We start from the raw sequence: 25,000 nt of genomic DNA on the forward strand, positions 1-25,000 counted from the left end.
GGGGTTACAAGGGGTTACAGAGGGTTACAAGGGGTTACAGGGGATTACAAGGGGTTACAGGGGGTTACAAAGGGGTACCAGGGATTACAGGGGGCTACAAGGGGTTACAGAGGGTTACAAGGGGTTACAAGGAGCTACAGGGGTTACAAGGGGTTACAGGGGATTACAAGGGGTTATAGGGGGTTACAAGGGGTTACAGGGGGTTGCAAGAGGTTATAGGGGGTTACAAGGGGTTACAAGGGGTTACAAACGGGTACCAGGGATTACAGGGGGTTACAAGGGGTTACAGAGGGTTACAAGGGGTTACAGAGGGTTACAAGGGGTTACAGGGGGTTGCAAGAGGTTACAGGGGGTTACAAGGGGTTACAGAGGGTTACAAGGGGTCTCAGCGGGTTACAAGGGGTTACAGAGGGGTTACAGAAAAACTTGGTTCCTAGCTAGAACGTCCCAAGACACTGTTTCTTCGTTTATTTTGAAAAAAAGATTTAAAGTTGAAGACATTAATTTTCTTGATGAAAATGATGGAGTAACCCCTTTGGAAAAAGGAAAATGTTGCGTTTTTCATTATGAGATGTTCTAAAAGTCTTAAAAGCTTTCTTTCGCGATCTATTTTTGATAAACGCAACGATGAAAAAACTCACTTTAACTCCTTTCGAAAAATGAAAATTCTGTGTTTTTTTTTTAAGCTGATGTTTTCATAGTGCAGAAACGCTTGTTTTCTATATAAAAAAATCTCAATTTTTTCAACCAAAAGCCTGGACTACCCTCTTCGGAAAAATGTAAATTCTGCCGCTTTTTAAACTGATGCTTTCTCTATAAAACGTAAAAAATCGTTTTTTTTTTTCACGATCTATTATCACGTTCTATTACATGGGATCCAGGGGTTATAAGGGGTTACAGGGGGCTACAAGAGGTTGCAGAGGGTTACAAGGGGTTTACAGAGGGTTACAAGGGGTCAAGAGAGGTTACAGGGGGTTACTAGGGGTTACAGAGGGTTACAAGGGGTTACAGAGGGTTACAAGGGGTTACAGGGGGCTAAAGAGGGTTACAAGGGGTTACAGGGGGTTACAAGAGGTTACAGGGGGTTACAAGGGGTTACAGGGGGTTACAAGGGGTTACAGGGGGTTACAGAGGGTTACAAGAGGTTATATAGGGGTTACAGACAAACTTGTTTCCTAACTAGGACGTCCGAAGGTACTTTTTCTGGGTATACTTTGAAATAAAATTGAAAGATGAAGATATCTCAATTTTTTTGACGAAAATGATGGAGTAACCCCTTTGGAAAAAGGCAAATGTTGCGTTTTTCATTAAGAGGTGTTCTAAAAGTCTTAAAAGCTTTCTTTTCTATCTAGAACGTCAGTAACAATTTTTTTCGCGATCTTTTTTTGATAAACACAAACGATGAAAAAACTAACTGTAACTCCTTTCAAAAAAAAAATAACCGATGTTTTCTTAGTGCAAAACGGCTTCTTTTCTAAAAATCAGAAATCGTTTTTTTTTTTTTTGGACGATCTAATATCACGTTCTATTACATGGGGATACATCGGCTTACAGCGGATTACAGGGCCTTAAAGCGGGTTAGAAGGGGTTACAGGCGATTACGAGGGGTTACAGTGGGTTAAAAGGGGTTACTGGGGGTTAAAACGAGTTACGGAGGGGTTACAGAAAAACGTGTTTTCTAACTTAAACGTTCACAGGCAATAGTGTTTATGTCACCGGGCAATAGCTCATTTTAATATTGATGTTGTAGATGTAATATGCAACTGAGTATATATATTTTTTAACATAATTAGTGTCTCCAATTAGTGTGTAAACACTAGAACGACTAACACTTTAACAAAGTTACTTACTTTACCTTATCATTTGAAACCAAAGTTTGCGGCTTTTTTTGTCGTTGCCGGTATGGCATTTTCTGCTTTTTTTTTTTTTCGTCAGTAGAAATCTCGCGAAATCTACTTTTTTCCGCCGCTTTGTCCGAGAGAAATTTTGTTGTTTTCCATATAAGTTCAACTAAGGTATATGAGCTGATAACCGAGAGTGAGGGAACCAATCAGAATGCTAGAAATGCATTATCTGAGGTTTAAAATTTAATAAATGGGGTTACAACGCGTTACAAGGGGTTACAGGGGCCGGGCTTACAGCGGGTTACAAATGGTTACAGGGGGTTACACGGGGTTACAGAGGGTTACAAAGGGTTACAGGGGGTTACAAGGACGAGCCAGTTATTTTAGTTAAGACATTTATGAACATTTCATAAGCGCTTTAAGTTTAAGCTTTCACATCCGTGCTGAGGGGATAAGAGATTCCTTCGAAAAAACACAGACGGTCTGCTGTCTACCTACCCCTTTGACATCCGAGGCATGTGTCGAAAGGGCTGTCGTTAGAGCTCCTGTACTATGCAGTGGGTCATCAAAATATGACATATCCTATTGAAAAAGATGGATGAACAATCAAGAGTTTATAGACACCTTCACTGTTGCTGCTACCAAGTACCAGCTTAACCGACGTTTACCGATCAAGAGGACTGTAACTCTCGAAATTTACTTCCCTTACTGTTTCAGTCTGTTACAATGCGCTCACAACGGTGCTTAAAGCACCTGACAGAGATAAGATCAAATCGATTGACTGACCTGTCTTAAAATTGCTTGAAACGCCATCTTCCTCAGCCGTAAAGTAAGCAACTCCCCAGATTTGGCAAACATTACGGTCTTTAGAAAAAAAGGTTTAAAAGAGAATTATTCATCTAAAAGGCTCCAGCCAAAAACTAAATGAGCATGAATTGATCCCTTAGTTTAGAAGTTATCTTTCTGAAGTAAAGAAAGCTAGAACAATACTTGACCTGGATAAAATGTGTAAAAAAACTTGTAATACCGACAGCAACATACATGAGAGACCAGAACTCGGATTCCTTTTTAATCTTCTGTGCATCTCGAGACGTGAAGACCTTAAAAAGGAACAGAACAAGAATATGCAGAAATTAGTCAACGGTCGAAGCTTTCAAATTATGTTTCTGTCAACTGGCAATCCGTGCAGTCGGTAACTTAGCTCTGAGCAACTTACTTTCACTTACAAAGATAACCCATATTATTGAAGTTAATTTAAAACTCACCCGAACAAGTTTTGTTTGGAGTACCAATCGAAAAAACAAATCTGTTGGACGCACACCCTGTAAATTGTAGTTTGAAATTTGTTTACCCACAAAGCCCTTAGGAGTTCTTATGAACTCGTTTAAACGTCTCCGTGCGTTGCAGATCGAATTGGAATTTGGAAGTGTTCATTTTTTAGGAGAGAGGAAAACCGGAGTACACGGTGACAAACCTCTTGGGGCGAGGGAGAGAACCAACAACAAACTCAACCCACATATAGCTTTGACGCCGGGATTTGAACCCGGGCCAAATTTGTGAGAGGTGAGAGCTCTCACCACAGCACCACCTTTGCTTCCTCCCACACCATGTACACATGCTCATCTGGAGTGCACGTATTATATATAAAAATGTTCCACTTGAGTAAATCAGAAGAACAGAAAATTCAAATTCTTGATCCCATGGAATCCGGATTACTACTAAGTGACTTTTAGTTCGGCCATTTTTGTCAAATCAACAGCCATCGCCATAACGCAGTCAAACAGAACCAACGTAGTTACAAATCAAATATTATGACCAAGACAACAAATGATGCCACACATATTATCATCCACGGGAACCCATTAACTGGCGTGTAAAAAAAATGTCTAACGAACACTTCCATCATCAAGTCGAATATTTATAATATATCTTAGTCTGAAATGTCATCTGTCTCTTCACCCCATCCCACCCCCCCCGACAGGCGCCGGTTGAGGGTTGGGGGAAGAGACGGGTGACATTTCAGACTTCAATAAATCTATCCAGCACAAGAAAAATAACCGTCTTCACTCACAGTGAGGAGTTCGGATAAGAGTAATGCAAATGCAAGTGGTAAAAGGCCATTGATTATGGCGGCAAAACTTCCAAAGAAAATGTAAGGCCATTCCGGAGTGTTCAACTTCAAGATGCGTATAAATGGAGCAGGTTCCACTTCTTCTTCTAAAATCTTTTCTTCGCCACCTTTGTCTTTCTTATCCTAAGGCAAAGACACCAAATAATAATTATTTATGTTATAAAATCCCTTCTATCTGTATGTTAAGATATTTAGCATGGAGTGCTTTATAAGTTAGCCGCTAAAGACAGGAGAGAGTGTCTTTCCAGGCCATGCGAAGGTCAAGGCAATTCTCAGAAAGCCCAATTAGCCGGCGTCAGTAGGTAGCGGTTTGTTTGGCGAGAGGTAAAAAAAAAAAAAGAAAAAGAGAGCTGGCAAAACGCTTCGCGCCTGAAGATTCGGGAAATTATTGGAATTTGGACAAAGTGCGTGTGAAATTATTCCCTTATTTCACTCGTCACCATTTGATTCATACATCCATACTTAATCATGCGTAGGTTGAGCATGATCATCCGGGTTAACGTAGTCCTGAATAGACCTGTTGTTGCCAGTGACTGACGGTCCGGCAACTTGTGCGGTGGTCTTCTTCAGAGTCAAAGTGAATTGTATCACGTCAGCTAATGGTATTAAAAAAAATTGACCTCATTGGTCAATAAAGTCTTGATGTCATTTGTCGTCTGTCAGTTATTGGCTATGGAGACTAGTTATGTCACTGGTGCGTTTCGATCGATCCGTCTATTGGCACAGTCAAACAGTCGTTTATTTTTAGTCAAACTGTCGGTTGTCCAGTCACTCTTTCATAGTCAGGTCCTGGGTTCAAAATTTTAACAGCCATATTCAACCATGACGCATCCTTCATAATGCAGTGTTTACCTCTGCCTTATCCAGCATTGAACCTGCTCTTAACTTTCCTGGGACAGGACCTTCGCGTTCACTATCGCTTGACATGCGTGAAACACTACGAAAGTAGTTGGCTGGTGCTGACGACACTGCAAGCAAATGAAAAAAAAAAAGTAAAAAATCAAGCTTGCTTGATCAAAGCACTGGTAACCACCTTGCTTCATATCTATTCTTTAGAAGTTTTGGCCGTGGTCATTTAATTAGGTGTTCGAGTAAAAATTGTACTCACTACCTGATACCGAGTCGAAAAATATATCTTCCAACGTATCCATAAGAAGATTAAAATTAATATCTTACTATCAAAAACGATCACTTTATTATTCCCTTGCGCAGTCACGCTTTGAGCTCTTATGGGTAGAAACCCACTATTGACAGTAGATAATGGGACGAGTGTCAAATATTACGGATGAACGAACCTGAAGTTCTCACTCCCTTTCCTTCACTACAATTCGTCTGTTCATTAATTTCATCGTCATTGTCCTCATCTTCACCTTCTTCCTCCTGCTTGAAAATCTACAAAAAAAAATACTCCAGAGGCTCAGCGAATATGTTATGCCGTTAAAATGGTCGGGTTCAAAGTTTACAGAAGACATGGTCACACTAACGAAAGCAACAACTATCAGCTGTTGCTGAGCAGTAGCAAGAAAGAATATAATTATACTTTACTGAAACTGCCCGTAATTCAAGTGGCCGTTTAGGAACTATAATGACAGCCTCAGTGCAATAAGTTTCCGTATTTTCCACCTTTCGCTTTTCTCTGTGGTTCTGAATGGTCTTCCATTAAAATACGAGGACCATTTGTTTGGGTTTTGGACAAACCAACGGCCTTACCTGATCTATGTTGAATATTCTGGTTTTAAAAATTACCAACGGTGGAAGACATAGATGGAAGGAACGCATCATCATCGTTTGGAAGCATTTTGATATTAAAGGTCTCAATACGTTTTCTGTTTATTGTTCATAGTAGAAAACTAAATCAAGACGCCGTAGTAGCGTATATTTAGGCCTCTCGATGTGTTTTAGCGTTTCTTCAGTTAGTTCTGAAAACACTGTAAATTTTAAACACCCGCAGCGTTCGACACTCAGTTAGTCGAAAGGGTGAGCGACAATTTCCACTTAAGAGTCTGATATCACTCAGCGGTACGGTACAGGCGCGTTAGAGTTCCATTGCATCACTCGCTCTGCAGATTTGGACTTTGGCATCTGAAATGAAACCTGAATTAAATCATTTATAAGTTAAATGAAGGCATACATACCTGAAGCGTAACAAGCTGTCGATATAGTCCATCAATATTCATGAGTTCATCATGACTACCTTTCTCGACGATCATGCCTTCCTGAATAACTGCAATTAAGTCAGCATTCTGGACTGTCGAGAGGCGATGGGCAATCACAATAGTTGTACGACCTTGACGTGCCTGTAAGAGATAACATTGGCAATAATAATTTATTATTATTAGCATTCTCGGGATTATTAACCTTTTCCAAATTAATCACAGCCGTAAGCACAAACCTAGCGCGTCCGCCAAGATGACCAAAAAAACAACTTGTTGACCGTATTCATAGTTTCAACTTTGCTGGTTGTACGACCCTGGCGTTTTGAGACTAAAATCCGAAATACCAGCTTTCATCTCCAGTTATCTGAAGGTTGCACTTGACTTTAACAAGGTGTAAACACATCACAATTTCAAATAAAATTTAAAAACGTTCTGCAATCGGGTTTATGTACTAAGCCACTTCTAATCTCTTTTTTACGCATCCTCAGCCAATAAAGGCATTTTACAACTGTTCCGTTTTACTGGTGTTCTAACTATTAGTAAGATTTCCGCTGGACACACTTTCATTGGGAAACTCAAATTTACTAAGTATACCTCAAAAATGTTTGTAATACGTTAATAATCTGAATGCAAATTTCTTACTCGATCCAGTGCAGCTTGTACAATGGATTCACTTTCACTGTCCAAGGCCGAGGTTGCTTCATCCAACAACAATATCCTGGGATCTTTTACGAGGGCTCGTGCAATAGCGATACGCTGCTTCTGCCCTCCACTTAACTGAGTACCACCTTCACCAACAAGAGTATCATAGCCCTGATAGAAATAACAACAACAACAGTAATAATCAGAATCTTGATAATCACATAACTAAATGTACTTTAGGTCAATGGAAGGTTACACTTCAGATAAGTAGCGGTCACTTACGAAAGAGTTTCTAAAACAGTATTTGACTGGGAAACAACACGGTCATTTTCAAAGTGATCGCTTACGAGAATGGTAAATTCGTCACCAATTTTCCCTTCCTTAGTTTTCAAACGTGATCATTATTACGCGTTACACGATAAGTCACATGAAAACCACAAGATTTTCGTTGGGCGAAATTTTCATTTTTTCCTAGGTATCCTAGCGAGGCAGACAGCTAAACGGTCATACATTTTGCACGCACTCCAGACCTCTAGACCTAGACTCTAGACCCTGGACCTAGATCAGGTAGCCGTTGGCTACTTACATACCTAATACAGGCGCTAAGTGTTTCTCACATGTACCCAAACTAGATCGACTAACCTTGGGAAGACTCCTGATAAAGTCATGAGCATTCGCCATCTTTGTTGCTTTTTCTATTTCTTCCTGTGTCACATCCTCCTTGCCGTACCTGATATTCTCTGCTATTGTTGTGTCGAAAAGAACAGGTTCTTGACTTACAACCCCAATGTGCTGACGCAACCACTTTAAGTTCAGACTGGGAATGTTATGACCATCAACAGATACCTTCGCATATAGAGGCAGCAAATTAAACGTATATACAGAAGAACGCACGAGTAAGTTTTAAGCAGATGTTTATTATGACCTTGTTGTCTTAAACCACACAGCCACAAATCATAATGATATTAACAGACGACTGACTTTATCTTTCTCTTGTTCATTAAGGGTGATGCGGGCATTGCCCTTGTTTCTTTTTTTTTTCTTTAACGCACATGTATGTTAAGGGAATATATAAAGGAACAACCACCAAACATTCATGGTGGGGGGAGGGGGGGGGGTTAGCATTCAGTCGCATCCTCTCCTTACGGAGAAAAAGAAGACTCCCATTGTGGTCAAAGAATAAGCTATAAAGGCACTCAACTGCCGAAAATCAAATGACGAAAAGCTTCAAGCCATGAGAATACGACCAGGGGATAGTCTAGACGAAGTTATTTATGATTTTACCAGCCTTTAATAACACAGATAAGAGCTAAACTTTGAAGAGTTAGAAGGTGGAAGGGGGCGGAGAGCGTCTTACCTCACCGCTACTGGGATCGTAAAACCTCTGCACGAGCTTGACCACTGTGCTCTTTCCGCAGCCACTTTCACCCACTAAGGCAACAGTCTGTCCGCTGTCTACAGTCAGGTTCAAACCATTCAAAATCTTAAAGGAACAAAGCACGAGAAAAAGTCACTAAGGCTATGCCACACAAATCCGAACAAGTTTGCAAATGCTGCACCAAAACTCGTCTTCGTGTTTGTCTCCACGAGAGCGTGATATTGTTCCGTTTATGAACTCATCCACTCTCGCGAAGCTGTTCTAATATATAGTTCACGGGTGCGATTACAACTTAAAGGGACTATGCGTGAAGAGCATATTGCTGGTTTAGGTCAATTCTGTGCGGAAGTCATTAACAATTTTTCACAGCTTCAATATAGGTCCACCCTTGCCATCCATATAGTCTTAAATAACAAGACGCTAACTTTGACGTCGCAGTGTTATGCGCAGTAGGCGATACGCAGTGCAAAACAAGGGAATCACTTTAAATGGACCAGTGGGGACATGCCCTGAAGGTCATATACGCGTATTTCACCTTAGCTCTTAATAATATCGGCTGATTAACCTGAGAAAGAAAGATGAATGAAAAATTCATAGACACTGGTAAGCTATCTTTCTCCATTTCATATTAAATACCTTCACGTCTGGTCTCGAAGGATAAGAAAATTCGATGTTGTTAAAAGTTATATCTCCTTTAAAAGATTCATGCTCGATGACTGTTCCCTCAGTGGAACTGGAGTCGAATGGGGGAACCTAGCGAGTGAAAGAAAACAAAAAAAGAGCGTCAGCAAGTTCTACATGTATAACCACACTGAAAATTAAAAAGATCTGTTTCAGCCCTTAACCCTTTACGTCCAAGGAGCAACCAAAGTCAATTTTCTCTTAACGTCATCTATACATCATCGAGAGAAAATGTTGTGGGAATTACTGAAATGATCACCGATAGGAAAAGCTTTGATCAGCAAACAAATTCTCTCAACCAATTCTTTACGGAAATGCACGGAGATCAGTCTGGAGAATTTGTGTTTGGATATTGGGGCTTAAAGGGTTACGTGCAAATAGACCGCTTTCACATGACGTCACGTCCGACATATTGGTGTCCCAAGACAATAAAACGGCGGCCATGTTGGTGTTCTAAATTAGTCTGTGGGAGTTGAACCTTCTTTTGATATAAAAACTTCCTTTTGTGACGATAAATTTGCAAAACTGTTGACCACGTCACTGAAAACGCTTTTTTAGTTGCAGGCCCAAATCTGATGGATTCAGTCTTTTCTGGAGCCAATTGAGCACAATTCGAAACAGCCACATCCAATTTGGAAGAAGGAGAATCCTGATAGCAGAAAGGTGAGAATCGAACTCACGAACTTCCGAGTTCTAGTTCGGCTGCTCTAACCACTGAGTCCCCAGAGGCTATGGCGAGCAGGGTCGGAATTTAATTATAACTACACCAGGTCATAGAGGACTGTATCGAGGACTTGCTCGAAATATCGGTTGTCCACCAGCGTACAAGACCAAGACTGTACACTATCATTTGAAAGAAGGAGAATCCTAGTACCAGAAAGCTCAGAAAAAAAAATTCCGACCTCCAGCTGAGAATCGAACTCACGATCCTCCAAGTTCTAGTTTGGACGCTCTAGCCAGTGAGCCACTAGAGACTCTATAGCGAGCAGGATCGGAATTTAATTATAACTACACAAGTCATAGAGGACTGTATCAGGGACTTGCTAGAAATCGGCCGTCCAACAGCGTAAAAGACCAAGACTGTACAATATAGTTTGGGAGATGGAGAATCCTGATACCAGAAAGCTCAGCGAAAAATTACGAGCTCCAAGTGAGAATCGAACTCACGACCCTCCGACGACTTCAAGTTCGGATGCTCTAACCACTGAGCCACTGGAAACTCTACGGCAAGCAGGGACGGAATGCCTAGTCCAGCCCATGCTGGAACTAATTTCAGTCCGTGGGTCCAAATCAGCCCAAGGTAATTGGACTGAAATGTATTTACCCGGATTAGAGAGCCAAATTAGACCCCCAAAAAAGAACTGTATTTAACTTACCCAAAGCGCCCCATTTTTAGCGCATTTTTTTTAAATTTACAATGTATTTGTCCACGTAAACATATTTTCTTCTGATCATTTATGACTTGTAGACCTGATTGCCGTCTCTTCTGTGATCGTCTGTCGTTGCACCTGGCTGTTAGTGCAACATCTTATTAATAGAGCTCGTTGATTAATATATTTCCCCGGGTAAATTCTTCGTTGCAAGCTAACGCTAGCTGACTAGATAAGGAACATTAAAGTAAACAATGATCCAGCGGAGGCTCTGTTTGGTAGTGTAGCTGGAGAGCAAGAATATGACCGGAGGATTTCAAACACTAAGCAAGGGTGGAATAATAGTCCTAAACTGCCTTTAAACAACATTTACATCTTTTTACCCTGTCAATTATGAGAAACACTTTGTATGCTGCTCCTCGTGCTGTTACTATGGCTTGAAAGTTAGGGCCTGCTTGACCTAGTTGCATGGCACCGATCACCACGGAGAAAAATACCTAAAGACAAAAAACAGAAAACAGATTATTTCGTGACATACAGAAAACGAAGAACTGCTACAGAGGTTTCATTTGAATGTGCGCACCATACGAAAAAGTTAGAGCTACATGCGCAGTAAAAAACAAATAACACCATGTGGAAGCATTGCTGTAGTGTTTTAATTTTAATGGTCGCGTCATAGGATTTCGTCCACAGAATCAACAGCAGAAACTACAGTAACTATCTTGTTATATAATTCTGGGGAACAAATAGCATTAAAAACATCATTTCTCTTACAATAAGCACGTCTCCACCGTTCATTTCCTGATTTATTATCAACTTTGCCCCGTACCTGTAGATAGTGAGGAAAAAGAATTTCGAGTGATTTTTCTGCTTGAGTTCATGCTAAATCATGACAAACCTCTATTGAGCGGCCAACTTCCATTAAGCGGCCTCTTACCGGTACCCCTAGGGTGGCCGCTTGATGCAGGTTTAAACCATTGTATTTCATGAGTTTTAGTGATAGGTCGGGGGCTGGAGAGAGGTCCCTCACCTTTGTCCCAAACACTGGGTGGGAACTTAGTCTACAAAGCTCTCAAGAGACGCACGATGGGCAAGGCCATTCCGTGCGTTTGTGTGTCACAAGTGTTCTGTGCATTACTAAGAAGCGCATGTCGAGGGCGTAAATAAAGAAGGCAAATTTAAGGCTTTGTAGTGTAACGAGAAACAGGCGTCTGAAGGCGAGTAAAGAACAAATACAACCTGTGGGTTGGGAGCTCCTCACTTGCAGGAGAAGTAGCAATCTAATTAAATTTCGAAAGGGACAAAAGACATAACAAAAATTTAACATACTTACCAGAAGGCCAGAGCGTAGCTACCGTAAATGATAATTTGAAGAAAGCCGATTCCCAGACCCATCAAAACACCCATCTTCACACCGAAGTCTCGTGCTTCTCCCAGACATGACGAATACCTGAAATTTGAAAACATATAGCATAAAATTGTAAACGTGACGAACCCAAAAAAAACAAGGGAGGTCTTAATCCCTTTTTTTATAATAATTTAATATGCAGATGTAGCCACAGCTAAATGCGAAGCTTACGTCAATGCACTGCAACGGTAATCACTTGGACGATAATAAAAAACGGCCTTCTCTCCCAACACATTTGGAAACAGATTTGGAATGAGCCTGTGATAAATTTACGGCTAATAACTGGTCAGCTGAAAACTTCAAAAACAAGTGGCCTAGAGAAGTTGACATCTGAGCCCGCGGATACAGTCATGTGATACTGGTTAGCGTATACCCTGTTTTGACAGCTATCAACTGAGCTAAACACGAAGGTCTGAAATCAAGTTAAACGCAGGGCTTCGCTATTATCAATTATGGTCACACAAGCAAGTCGATGGAAACTTTTAAGACGTGTCCCAAGTGAGACTAATTGCGTCACATAGGGACAAAGATAAGGAGGAAAATGAAACTCCGTGGTGAAAGAGAACGAAAAATACAAAGATACTTGCAACAAAGAAAATTATGGTTAGTGTGCTTGATGGTTAACTCGGAACTAAAAAAAGTTTAAAAATTACGTTTCGTGAAGTAAAATATTTCCGAAAACCAATGTTATAATACAATATTATTTGAAAAATACTTAAGTTGTTAAAATACCAGAATAATTTGAATAGTTTAGTTGCAGTTTCAAAAAAACTAGCGGCTTCAAAATGGCATTTGTAACTTCAAAACGGTCGTCAATCGTCAACGCTACAGTCATCGATAAACACCCTTCAAAGAGTGAGAATTTTGGTTGTCTGTTCACCTTTTAATTTCTTCATTTTCGCCTCCAAAGGCAGCAACAGTTCTTATGGATGATAATACTTCTACTGCTACGCTCCCAGCTTTGGCATAAGCATCTAGCCCTTTAGTTGTAAACGCAGCCATCACCTGCAACATTCAAAATGATCAACAAGGAATTACGAAAACTTGCAGTTCCAGTTAGTATTACGTTTAGCAACACAGTTGTAGGGGATTGGCAACAAGGGAACAAGGGAGGGGATTGGGGAGAGAGGGTTAGGGACGCCTGCTATAAGAAGCCCATATTGTTCATTTCTGCGGACGTAAGCGTCGCTGTCGCCCATGAGAGGAAAGTCTTTCCTTTCGTAAAACAGTAGATCGAAGACGAGATGGCGGCTGAATCTTGTTACGACCCAACATTTCGCGCTCATTTTTTGAGCAGCAGGAAAAGGTCAGAATGGTAACTTTTCGTAAATCAATTATCCTATACATATTTTAACCTTCTCAACAGTATAACTCTGTAATTGAACTTGATCGTTTCAGGAATAAAGTGGTTAATTTAGTGTCGATTTTGCGTGAAACTGCATTTTCTGCAATTACACCCTTTCGCCTGCTTTTTTTCGCCTTTCTACCCACATTAAGTTAATGATTATTGAAACATATAAGAACACACTTCCGCGTATGAACGGTGCTTTGATGAGGGCTGTGAAAAATCGCCTTCTGCAGTAATTTTAGCTTTCTTCACCGGCACGTCTTCGTTGAGAAATAAAATACACGCAATTCAACTACAGATTTTAATTAATGTAATGATGCCAGTTAGATTGTGTTTTATTTAGTTACACAAAAGAAAAGAAGTTACCTTTCCCAAAATTCCACCTGCAACAACCAGCAATGGAGTAACAGAAATCAGAACCAAAGTGAGCTTCCATCCATACACGAACGCCAAGACGAAGCCCGCTAACACTATCGATATGGCGTGCACGAACATACCGATCTTGTGCCCAATTCCATCAAACACTTGATTCAAGTCTCTGGATAAAAGAAACAGTACAAAGAGTCAGTCACTGAGGTAAAGGTGAATCTATGACATAACCACTAGGAAATAAATGCAAATTCAAACAGTGGGACTGTGGGAACCGCCACCAAACTGAGTAAACCATAACCTGAGTAAACAGTCGACATTTCGCGACGCTACCACTGGTTTTCCCGCGAAATTACGTCTGAGAAACGATTGCAGGAATTCCATACTGATGACGCCTCTCTTCCTAGACTTGGGTAGTGCTTTTGATTGGTTGAAGTAGATTTCCCACGCGGAACGACCAGCGGTGGCGTCGCAAAATGTCGGCTTTTTTCTCCGGCTTCGTGAAACAATAAAATAACCGCTTAAAACATTCTAAGAAGGTATATATAACGCAGCCAATACAAAAGGAAGCACGGATGGGCAAAATTGAAGACTAAAACGGACGCAATTGTTGTTTCTGAGAACGTGTTCGCCTAACGGATTTTCAAAATTCATTTTTGAAGTTTGTAGCGTTTGATATGATTTGAGACAATTTTGTTTGACACAAAGCTGTGATTTTATCATTGGCAAGTAATTTCAAAGTCCATAGCGAATAAGAATGCTTAACGGGGACTTTAAGATGCCACGACGGCGACGACAACGAGAACGTCAAAAAAAGCAATAGGTTGAATAGGCAAAACAACAACTCTGCACCGGCATCACGCATTTTGGTACATTTCTTTGCCGTCACTGCACGGCTACGACGGGAAATTGCCTTATTTCACGTTTTAGGGAGGATGTAAACAAGCGACGGCTAAATTTTCTTTCCTTTTCTGAACTTGAATACGGTTCTTAGGAGGTCGGCTCAAAAAGAGTTCGCTTGCCAGTAAATGGGTTAGAGTAATCGGGATAGAGATTGAAAGAACGCAAATTCACTTTTTAAGCGACGTTTTCGTGGCTGTCGGCGTCGTGGTATCTTAAACTCCCTATTAAAAAATGAACTATACAGCCGAGCAACGAGACGCTGGACGGTTGCGCCGCTTCGTTGACCATTTATGTAGAAATAACGTCTAGTCTCGAATGCCTTTAGGGAATATAAAACAGTGTGCTCAAAGGGTGTTAGTATAGGTTATAGCATGATTTGTAGTGATATTTGGCATAAATACCACGAGTGATATTTCAAATTGTTATACGTAATTTCACAAACCGTTAGGCGAGTGAAATTTGAGACAATTTTGAAATATCACGAGTGGAATTTATGCCAAATATCACGTACAAATCCTGCTATTATTTGTTTATACCACTACCCGCAGAAGGTTTGTAATTTTCACATGTAGGTATTTCAAATTAAGCAGAAATACAACTGCTCCAAGCCAATCAAATTACAAAAATTTCTCATGTAGTAGTATAACGCGCTAAATCAAACCTGGCATATTGCCTCCCTGAAAAAAAAAATCGATTTTATTTTACTGCTATTATCATTACTACTTAAGGCTGACAACGAAGTTGCGCGCACACTTACTCAGTAAATCGATTGTTGAGTTCTCCCGGTTCAGATGTGTCAAACCAACCAATGTCCTGTTTCAAGATGGAACTGAAGAGAGCAAGACGCATTTTCTTTACTTGCCGCGTAGCAGTTAGGGACCAAAACGCCATCTGTCCATACGCGACGACCAAGTTACCAGCCGCCAGGTAAACATAATACAGAGCAAATTTTGTCATCTCACCATTCAGATCGTAAGTCTGTGTAGCATTGCCGGTTGATGCTTGCTCAAACTCGATAAAGCTCTGGATTAGATCACCAAAGATGAGGAACTGAACGGGAATCGCAGCTCCATGAGCAATTGCCGCTAAAGTGCCCAGGGTTATCAACACAACATCTAGCTTGTCACTAAAACGAAACTAAGACACAATAAAACATCAATTGGTGGGAAGGAATTTGTAAATTACCTCACAATTTTAAGGCGATCATTGACAAATCAGTACGTGATTATCAGTGTTGGACTCAATATTGACCTTTCTCGCGCGCAGAAATTTTCACGCGCGCTCGCGTGCTTCGCTCGCTCTAATATCCTTCACTGATGAAAATTTTGGGACTACTCGTAGTTTAACCGGTATTTGCTATACAAAATTTCTTTCTTCCCTCCGCGTGTCATCTTCCTCGCGCGCGGCTATTTTCAAGCGGGCTTGCGCAATTCACACATTTTACCACCTCTTAGGAAAATGATGGACTACTCGTTGTCGAAACCGTACTTGCCTTCAAAAAATTCTCTCTTTCCTTCACGTGTCACCTTCCTCGCGGTTGGTGAGTTTCACGCGCGCTCCCTAATTCGCTCAGCTTGAGGGACGCCTCCACCCGGTATTTGCTCTCACAGAAAAATTCCCTCTTCCCTCCGCGAGTCATATTCTTCGCGCGCTGCTATTTTGACGCGTGCTCGCCTAATTCGTTCATTTTACCACCTCTTAGGAAAATGATGGACTACTCGTTGTCGAAACCGTACTTGCCTTCAAAAAATTCTCTCTTTCCTTCACGTGTCACCTTCCTCGCGGTTGGTGAGTTTCACGCGCGCTCCCTAATTCGCTCAGCTTGAGGGACGCCTCCACCCGGTATTTGCTCTCACAGAAAAATTCCCTCTTCCCTCCGCGAGTCATATTCTTCGCGCGCTGCTATTTTGACGCGTGCTCGCCTAATTCGTTCATTTTACCACCTCTTAGGAAAATGATGGACTATTCGTTGTCGAAACCGTACTTGCCTTCAAAAAATTCTCTCTTTCCTTCACGTGTCACCTTCCTCGCGGTTGGTGAGTTTCACGCGCGCTCCCTAATTCGCTCAGCTTTCTATCCCTGAGCAAAAACAGGGACTACTCGTAGTCGAATCGGAACTCTGCCTTCGAAAAAATCATCTCTCTTCCCTCCACGTGTCACGTGCTCGCCTAATTCGCTCATTTTTATTATCCCTAAGCCGGGAAAAGAGAGGCAATACGCAATTTGCAGCTAGCCCTACTGAAGAGCAAAAATCGCACTGGGACAAGACAAAGGAAATTACCAATTAAAATTATGCATGCCTTTTGTTGCTCTCCAGCATGGAAGTTTTGTACCACGTGAATGGCTACCGGCAAAGGGCCTATTCGTAGGCGAATGGGTACTTTCATTAACGTGTCACCTTTCTCGCACGCTCGCTCTCCTATCTCCTAGGAAAACGAGGATCTACTGGTAGTCTATTGAATAGAGCGTTTTCACTCACGTGGTCAGCATCTATGCTAATTTATTGGAACAAAAGAATGCATTTACATGAGAAAATAGTTCAACTCCCAGAGGATTTTCTTGGTACACCAACACGGTCGCCGTTTTATTGTTTTGGAACACCAATATGGCCGCCGTGACGTCATGTGTAAACGCTCTATAAATTCAACCGTTATGGCAGTGAGGTTGATCCATTTACGTCGAGATACGAGGAACCACAAACTTGATGATGATACTTTGAGTTTATTTTAACGGCATGTGAAAGTATCTGAAATTACAGCCGGGCTAGTCATCCCTTCGTGCTGTTTGTATGGATTTCCATTTTTTACTGAAAGCTCTCCCTGAACACAGCACTGGGTGGAACTGGCAGTGGTCTTCCACTCCTAAACTAGCCTGTTTCAGGCTCCAACATAGTAACTTGCAGAGATTGCAAAAACTAATGAGAAAAACGCGCAGTCCATGCAACGAGTATGAGTCAAGAACCCTAGGAACGAGGTTGGTATCCCCCGGGATTTATTCAAACAAATGGCTGAATCGTTTTAAAACATGATTCACTTTTCAAAAACAAGTCCCGTCAAACCACCACAAAGCGACAGTTACTGACAAAACTGATGAGTTTAAGAATCTTGTGAATATCATTTGAGCGGGTATTTTTTTCGTTATGACAGTTCAATAAAAGTTATTTAAGCCATTGGCGAACGGAAATTCTCTCCTCATCAGTTCATAATCAAGTTTGCTGGTTAGATTTTAGCCTATGAGCAAGCTCTCCATTCGGGGCAGTCGCGGGAATTCACGATAGAGTTTTCTGTCGGAGAATCGTTCAACCAATGATCGAAATTAAAAACCTCTGCTTGAAAGAAAGTTCGATAACTTACCAGTTGGCCAAAAGAAACTATGGGTGGTTTTTCTTCTGCTTCTTCCTTTTTCTTGTCGTTACTAAAACAAAAAAAAAGTTAAGAAAATAAAGTTTTGTCTCTTTTTTAAGTATACGGGAATGGGCTGCTTTCTGCCTGATGTTGGAAATTTGCACGCAATGCAAATAGTGTCAATAGTAGCGCTAACTATGACGGGGGAACAAAAGTACATATCACTGTGACTATCACTGTGACGTCACAGTGATATGTGTTTCCTCGAACACATATCTCCAGTGAAATGTATCTCCCCTACCCAGGAAAACATACCACTAGAGATATGTCTTTCCCGGGTAGGGAAACACGTATCACTAGGCATGTGAGTTCGGGGAAAAACATATCACGGGGAAACACATATCACTGTGACGTTACAGCGATATGTGTTCCCCCGTACTATGTGTTTCCCCGAACACATATCCCTACTGAAATGAGTTTCCCCTACACGGCAACACACGTCACTACGGATACGTTTTCGGGGAAACACAAGTGATCAAACCCTTTCAGTGTACTTTCCTGGCTAAATTTAATTAAAGCTTGCAGAAAACAAACACTATTTGAGATTGCATTTCCTTGCATCGTTAATACTGGTGGTTTAAGAAAAATTTTCCGACATTTTTATTACAGAAACAGCGCGGTGCATGCATGGTGTTGTTTTCTCGTGCGTCAAGACTAGGCCAGGAGCTACTGATACTGTGACGTTACAGTGATACGTGTCCCCCCGAACACATATCCCTAATGAAATGTGTTTCCCCAAAAGGGGAACAAATATCACTGGGGATATGTGTTTCCCGGTTATGGAAGACATATCATTAGGGACAGGTGCCCATGACTAGCAGCGTCTATCTCCACTGATTTCTGGTGTCAACCCTTTATCGAGTAGATCAAATAAAACGGCTAGCTTTGAGCTAAAAGTGTCATATTTCCGCGAGTCTCGTAAGTCACTGTGAAAAATAAAGGGGGACCAAGGTGAAATCAGGAGACTTTCCTTCCACCGTTTTCTTTTTCACCATACGTTTTTTTTCCCGATTTTACAGCCGATGAGATCTGGGTATAATGAAACTAAAGTTAATGATAATATATCACTTTTCGCGCGAAAACAATAGCTGGGCATTCTCAGGAAGGGCATGGATGAAAACGAGAACGACTGGGATGACTTCATTGACGGCGCCTTTTTTGCCACTAACACCAATGTCTCAAGCACGACCAAGTTTAGCTCCTTTATAATGTTTGGTCGTCAAACACGGTTACCATTCGACGTTAAAAAATTTGTGCAACAGGCCGAAAGGAAAATGCTTTGCAAGAGTACATAGACAAGATGGCCACGACAAGAAATGTTATAGTTTTCCAAGGTAGAACGCAACATAACCATAGCTCAGGGGAAACAAAACAAGGCAGCAACGAAAGAGGAAAGCAGGCCTAAATAAGAGCTTTGAGAAGGGAGATGTTGAGCTGCGACGCAACATGCTTCAGAAAAGACAAAGCAAGGTCACAAAATCGAAGATAAGTGGCTGGGGCCTTACCCAATAGAGGAAATTAACTTGGAAAACGGAACATGTCAGCTACGCGGACGAGTTGAGAAGATTTTAAGGCGGAAAACTAATTTGCAACCAGGCCTTCAGTGCACGAAGCACCCCAACAGGGTGATGGAACCAGGCCTCTAGCCAACAGCATGCCCGCACGGGACCCAAACGGAGGGAAGCAACCAGGCCTCGACCCAACCGCATGCCTGAACAAACCATAAACGCCGTGTTTACACAGTCTTCGAACATGTACAAAGAGATGCAGTCCAGCCTCCACCAACCTTCTCACTTTATCAGAAGAGAACCACACATCCACCGTCCTCCACACCCCTGATAAGAAAGAAGCACCCAGCCAGCTGTTACCGTCCTCCACACCTCAACAGAGCATAAAAAGACGAATCAAAGTAGCCTGAATTTCAGAGATTACTTCGAATCGTTTTCTCTTCTGAGCAACGTCTAAATAAACCGGCCGTTTAACGCCGTCCGTTAACGTCGCTTAGCGAAAACCGGGTAGTGATTCTGATCGGTTTATTGTCCAAACATTCGCATAATTACTGCCTGGCATGCTTGCGTAGAGTTCAAAAATTTCCACAATCTTTATCGTAAACAGCAAAATTGTCCTTGTCTTTGAAACTATGAAATGTTAAATTGAATGACGAACAAAGGATCATTGCGGAGAGTTGGTAGGTTTTTCATTTAGAGCTGCTTCGCAGTTTCGGCAGTGACTTTGTTTGTGCGCAGTCTCGTGGGTTCAAGTTATAATTCGACCCTCTTGTCATTTCCACCGTCATTTGTAATGCTTCTGTTAGCTTTTCTTTCTTGTTTCCTTGTTTTCTTTCTTCTTCGTTATGGACCAAATAGCTTCTTTTCAATTAAAGCAAATTGTTGTGTTTTTGAAGTGATTACGATAGAGTTTGATTATTGGATTACATACGTTCAGAGTACAGCATGCAGTTGAAAACATGAACTACAATAAAAAAGAGTACAGCAATTCTGTATCATGTAGACATTTCCAGAAGATACTTCTTTGTTTGCAAGTTGAAGATTGTGTTTTACTTTTTACACGAATTAAAGCAAAGGAGCAGGAACTTCACTAGATGGCATCTTTGTTCGAAGGTGTTTCAAAAGACTTCGGATATTCAAGATGCCTATCCAAATTTAGCTCGCAAAAACTGGGACGCTTTCTATAACTTCCAAAAATTATGCCCTCTTGAAATTGCAAATACTTAAACACACGGTCACAACAACAGCACATGCCGCTTAACATGAACCACGAGCGAATATATTTTGTAAGAGACTTCAGCATTTTAATTCTTAGCTTTCTTTGATATGAAAGGACGGATTCACTTGGAACACGGTGGCATGGCCGTCGCATTTTTTCGTCAGTATTGCTTTTTAGGTTTATCAACAATAAAAATAGCTAAAAATTTGCGTGCATTAGGGTAATGCAACGGATGTACCCGTGTGATGCAAATAATTTGCATGACGGGTAACTAATTTTAGTTACAACGAAAGATTATTAACCTGTCACGTCATCGGAAAGTGATCTTTTTTAAATATTTCATGATAAGGTAAAAATCACGCAATGCAATGAAGTCACTAAAAACAACTCTCGTTCGTTCTTCTTCGTTCGAAGGTGGTTCAGTAGACTTCAGATATCGAAGTTGCCTATCCAAATTTAGCTCGCAAAAACAGGGACACTTGCTTAACGTTACAAAAATCATGTCCTCTTGAAATTGCAAATACTAAAACACACGGTCGCAACAAAAGCACGTGTCACTTCTAAAACATGAACCACGAGCGAATATACTTTGTAAGAGACTTCAGCATTTAACATTCCATGGAATATTAAAAGCTAAAGTAACTGTTCTTAGCTTTCTTTGATATGAAATATGATGGCAATAGCCGTCGCATTTATCCGTCAGTATTTTTTTTAGGTTTGTCAACAATAAAAATAGCTAAATATTTTCGCGCATTGGGGCAATGCAACGGATATACTCGTATGCTGGGAATATTTGATATATATAAAATACAAGAAATTCATGTACATTACCCTCATAAATTTATCAGTTCTTTTCTGCACGCGTGAATCGAAAATAAGGGCGCAGATTCCTCCTACCACTGTTTACAAAACACTCGAGGCAAACTACACGTGCCAAAAGACCTTTTATACAAAGCATCACCGTGCTTTGGCAAATTCTAACCTGTCATCGGCGCCATCTTTAGCATCATCGGTGTCGTTTGCGGATATTTCACCATTCGTTTCGCATTCATCGGGACAAATCTTTACCTCAAAATCGCTAGGATTAGTTTTGCCATCTTCTGCGGCGAGGAGAGGTTCGGCTACTGCTGGTTCATCCATGACTGATTTTATTTGACCGCCGGCAATCTACGGAGTCTTCGCGGTGGCTTGACTAAATAAAGGCAATTTTCGTATCGCCGTTTCAATGGATGGAACTCAAAAACCTTGAGGTTATGATGAAATGATGTCCCTCAAGCAACGTCAGCGATATATGCTCACAAACATTAAGCTGAGCTCAGCTATTAAATTGTGATGTTTCGCGCGCTAGAGACGTCGCCTTCTAAATTTAGACAAGGTTTGCTCGCAAACTGCGCAAGGTGAAAAAGGGGGCTTGCCACATGTCACTTTGAACTTGCTTGGATTAAAATTGCAAGCACAACAAATTATTGCTGCTGTAGTTTTATTCTACTTTGTTTTCCTCTTTTGTAGCTTGTGAGGTGGGGTCTTGTAGATCATCACAGCGGCATTACAATATGTGGCGTAACAGCGTGCTATAAAAATATTTCTAAGGGCATGTTTACGTGGAGGTGGGGGACCCCGGACAGGTGACGCCCAGTTCAAACGTCGAACTTCACATATGCCGAACTTAATTGCTATTTTAGTCGACTAAAATAGTTAAATACGGCATTAGATTAAAACGTCGAATTTAACTCACTGAACTCTGTCGAATTTAACTCTCTTCGCTGTCAATATTCCCAGTAATATAATAATAATTTTCTAAAATTCATTCATTAAGTTCGGCACATGTGAAATGCGACGTTTGAATCAAAAGTCGAACCTAAGTCGAATCTTCGACTGTTTCAGTCGCAGATACGGCAAACGTTGCATTTAATTTAAACAGTCGAATTTAAGTGATTCAAACGTCGCACTTCAAATGCATTTAACTCGCGCGTTAAGTTCGTCACATGTGAAATTCGACGTTTGAACCGGGCCTGAGATAACCTGTCACGGGTCACCCCACCTATCACGTAAATATGGCCAGGCGGGAGACCCCCTCCTAATCGGGTGAACTCTCGTTTACTTTTTAAAGTAAACGAGAAAAAAAATTTCTGGAGAACACCGCTTTAACCACGTGTAAATATTTCGTTAGAGACTTGAGCTTGGGCTTCCTAAAAAGAAAGTTCAAATGAAAAAACATTCACCTAAGAAATCACAGTTTTCAAAGGCAACTTATATCGGATGAGAACAGGCTTGATACATAAACATCTGGAAAAGATCCCTGTATGACTTCAGCAATTCGTAAAACGAAATGGTCCCTTCTATCGACCCGAATTTGCCCATCAAACGTAAAACAAAAGTTTTTTTGTTCCAGGTGAAACCTGGCCACACTGACCGTCGGTCTCCTTCGCAGCCGTTTTTACGTTCGGATAGCCTGCGTAGCTGAAAATTAGCGGGCGAGTGCCATTGCCGCGTGAAGATTGGGAGCAAGTCAAACTGAAATCCCGCCAGCCCTAATTCTTGGGTATTTTGAATAGTCCGAAAATCAGGCGCAAGGGAGTTTCTGATTGACAATAACACGCCAATCAAATGTAATGGATTAGACTGCGTAGCAGGCGCTTGGAAGTAGTGGGCGAAAGAGAGAACGGGCGCACGAGAGGGAGACACGCGAGGGGTGAAGGAGCATCTGCACGGAGGGCCCCCGAAAATCGTTTCAACTCGTATTCTGTGAGTGCGGATATTTCCAATTGGTCGAGAGGCTCCAGAGGGAAAAAGTTACCGCGCGGGGCGAGAAAACTGTCGATCAATAGTACATGGACAACGTAGTGAAGATCTTACATTACACCACTAGCTCCTGAAACCACTAAATTGTATACAATCGAAGTTCAGGTCTCGGAGGTCACTTCAATCTGGTTTAATGGGACTATGTGGCTGTAATCTCAAAGAAAAATTGGAGTGTTCAAACCTTATTCACGATGGAAAGAAATGACATCAGATACGCATTAGCAGAAGTGACGAGAGACAAAAGATTTGTCGAATCGTTGCAATGAAGATCAGAGGAAATATTCTTTGCTCAGGAGAACTTGGCGGCTTGTGTTCTCGTTACTGCAGTAGAAAACGTGTCGATACAGTTTGTGTTCTGAAGTTTAGGTCCGCTTAGTAAGACATGTCTGCTCCAAAAACGGCTACCACTTAGCAATGGCCATTTTCCACGTACTCGTACTTTAAAAACATTTCTACAGCGATCTAACGAGTACCTCAAAGACCGTTGTAATGAACACAGACGACATATTACTCAACCCTACTGGTAATTACACCCATACTGCAGTTTCAGAACACTTTCTCACCAGCAATTCCGACAATCATATGCTTTTGATTCCTATTGAAAAACTTAAAAATGGGCGTGATTCTTTCAGGAAAGCACGTGAAGCCCACCTTATCCATAAAGCAAAGAGCCTCCGGGCAACAATAAACGTGATGAACTGTAACTATATATAGTATATCTTTTAATTTTTAGTTATCTTGTATTTTTAAGTAGCCACACCATACCACGTCATATTATGTAATTTCCGGTCATTATTTTACTTCATATATATTTCTGTAAATTCGTGATATCTCAATGATTATGTTTTCACTTTACTGTTATAAACAATAGTTGTCAAGTGTGATTATGTACCGAAAAAAGTGCAAACACTTTTATAGCTGTAGTTCACCTAACAATAATTTTTTTCAACAATTACCAGCATTTAGTTGTTGTTTTCACTGCAGCATTATCTCCTACCATTGCCATCCGCTCACTATACTACTGACACATTTCATAATTATTATTACATTCGAGGGTGATTAGTCAGCAGTTATCCACTATCATGCCCATTTCTTTTTGACCATAATAACACATGTAGGAAGGTCAAATGGGGTGAACACGGGATGGGACCTATGCAGCATTGGCTAACAACAGCAACCCTATTTAAATCTCAGAAGATCCTTTTTAAAGTCAGAGCATTGGGTTCAAATTTAATCCACAGGAGATTAAGTACATCTTAGCTTCCAGTATTAGACCCACCCTCCCCAGTTTCATGATTTACTTCATTTCTCTCCTGTCCTTCCACCCTTTATGGGCTTCCCCCTCCGAGCTTCGCGAGGTTCTGCGATACACGTATTTCTAGTTTTACTTCATATATATTTCTGTAAATTCGTGATATCTCAATAAACCTGATGAAGACTGGTATTGGCCAGTCGAAATATCGCACAGTCACGTTGTTTGATCAGTCCCTGCAAGTCTTCTTGACCGTGTAACGTTTTCAATTCTATACCGCACCACTTATAAAATGTCAGATAACATAAAGGAAGACATTCTGGTTACTTATTTTTTAGTTATTCATTGTTAAATGAATAATTAATAACATACTTAGTTTTACAAAAGGTATTTTTAATAATCAGTGAAACTAAGCGAAGAAAAAATCGGAACGAACTTTTGAAACACCCTGTAATCGAGTCATAGACCTAGAGTGCCACAGCTCCACTTCAATGCCTTGTAGGACATAGAGGAGCACTCATGCAAAAATTTATCCCGCGTTTTGTGCTTTTTAGCGATCTTTTAATATAATTTCCACCTTATTCC

The 25,000-nt window shown here is 41.0% G+C and overlaps 1 protein-coding gene across 7 annotated transcripts in view; it reads right to left on the reverse strand.

Annotated features, from left to right (window-relative positions):
* LOC140947733 (ATP-dependent translocase ABCB1-like) overlaps positions 1-21,676 on the reverse strand; it is a 55,343-nt gene extending 33,667 nt beyond the window's left edge. For 2 of the 7 annotated variants that reach the window (XM_073396911.1, XM_073396913.1), the window contains exons 1-19: positions 21,344-21,676; positions 17,584-17,644; positions 14,988-15,367; positions 13,325-13,496; positions 12,491-12,615; positions 11,536-11,652; positions 10,977-11,031; positions 10,586-10,699; positions 8,788-8,904; positions 8,131-8,256; positions 7,416-7,619; positions 6,774-6,944; positions 6,111-6,272; positions 5,271-5,367; positions 4,828-4,943; positions 3,916-4,098; positions 2,840-2,944; positions 2,631-2,708; positions 2,343-2,426 (exon numbers count right to left, since the gene is read on the reverse strand). In XM_073396911.1, coding sequence (XP_073253012.1) covers positions 2,343-2,426; positions 2,631-2,708; positions 2,840-2,944; positions 3,916-4,098; positions 4,828-4,943; positions 5,271-5,367; positions 6,111-6,272; positions 6,774-6,944; positions 7,416-7,619; positions 8,131-8,256; positions 8,788-8,904; positions 10,586-10,699; positions 10,977-11,031; positions 11,536-11,652; positions 12,491-12,615; positions 13,325-13,496; positions 14,988-15,367; positions 17,584-17,644; positions 21,344-21,501 — 2,625 coding nt within the window. In that variant the 5' untranslated portion in view covers positions 21,502-21,676. The remainder of the gene's footprint in view (positions 1-2,342; positions 2,427-2,630; positions 2,709-2,839; positions 2,945-3,915; positions 4,099-4,827; positions 4,944-5,270; positions 5,368-6,110; positions 6,273-6,773; positions 6,945-7,415; positions 7,620-8,130; positions 8,257-8,787; positions 8,905-10,585; positions 10,700-10,976; positions 11,032-11,535; positions 11,653-12,490; positions 12,616-13,324; positions 13,497-14,987; positions 15,368-17,583; positions 17,645-21,343) is intronic. The other 5 variants (XM_073396907.1, XM_073396910.1, XM_073396912.1 and 2 more) reach the window with 4 other exon arrangements.
* Positions 21,677-25,000: the final 3,324 nt, after the last annotated feature.

This window comes from Porites lutea, chromosome 9 (genome assembly GCF_958299795.1).
Source record: "Porites lutea chromosome 9, jaPorLute2.1, whole genome shotgun sequence".
NCBI lineage: Eukaryota > Metazoa > Cnidaria > Anthozoa > Scleractinia > Poritidae > Porites > Porites lutea.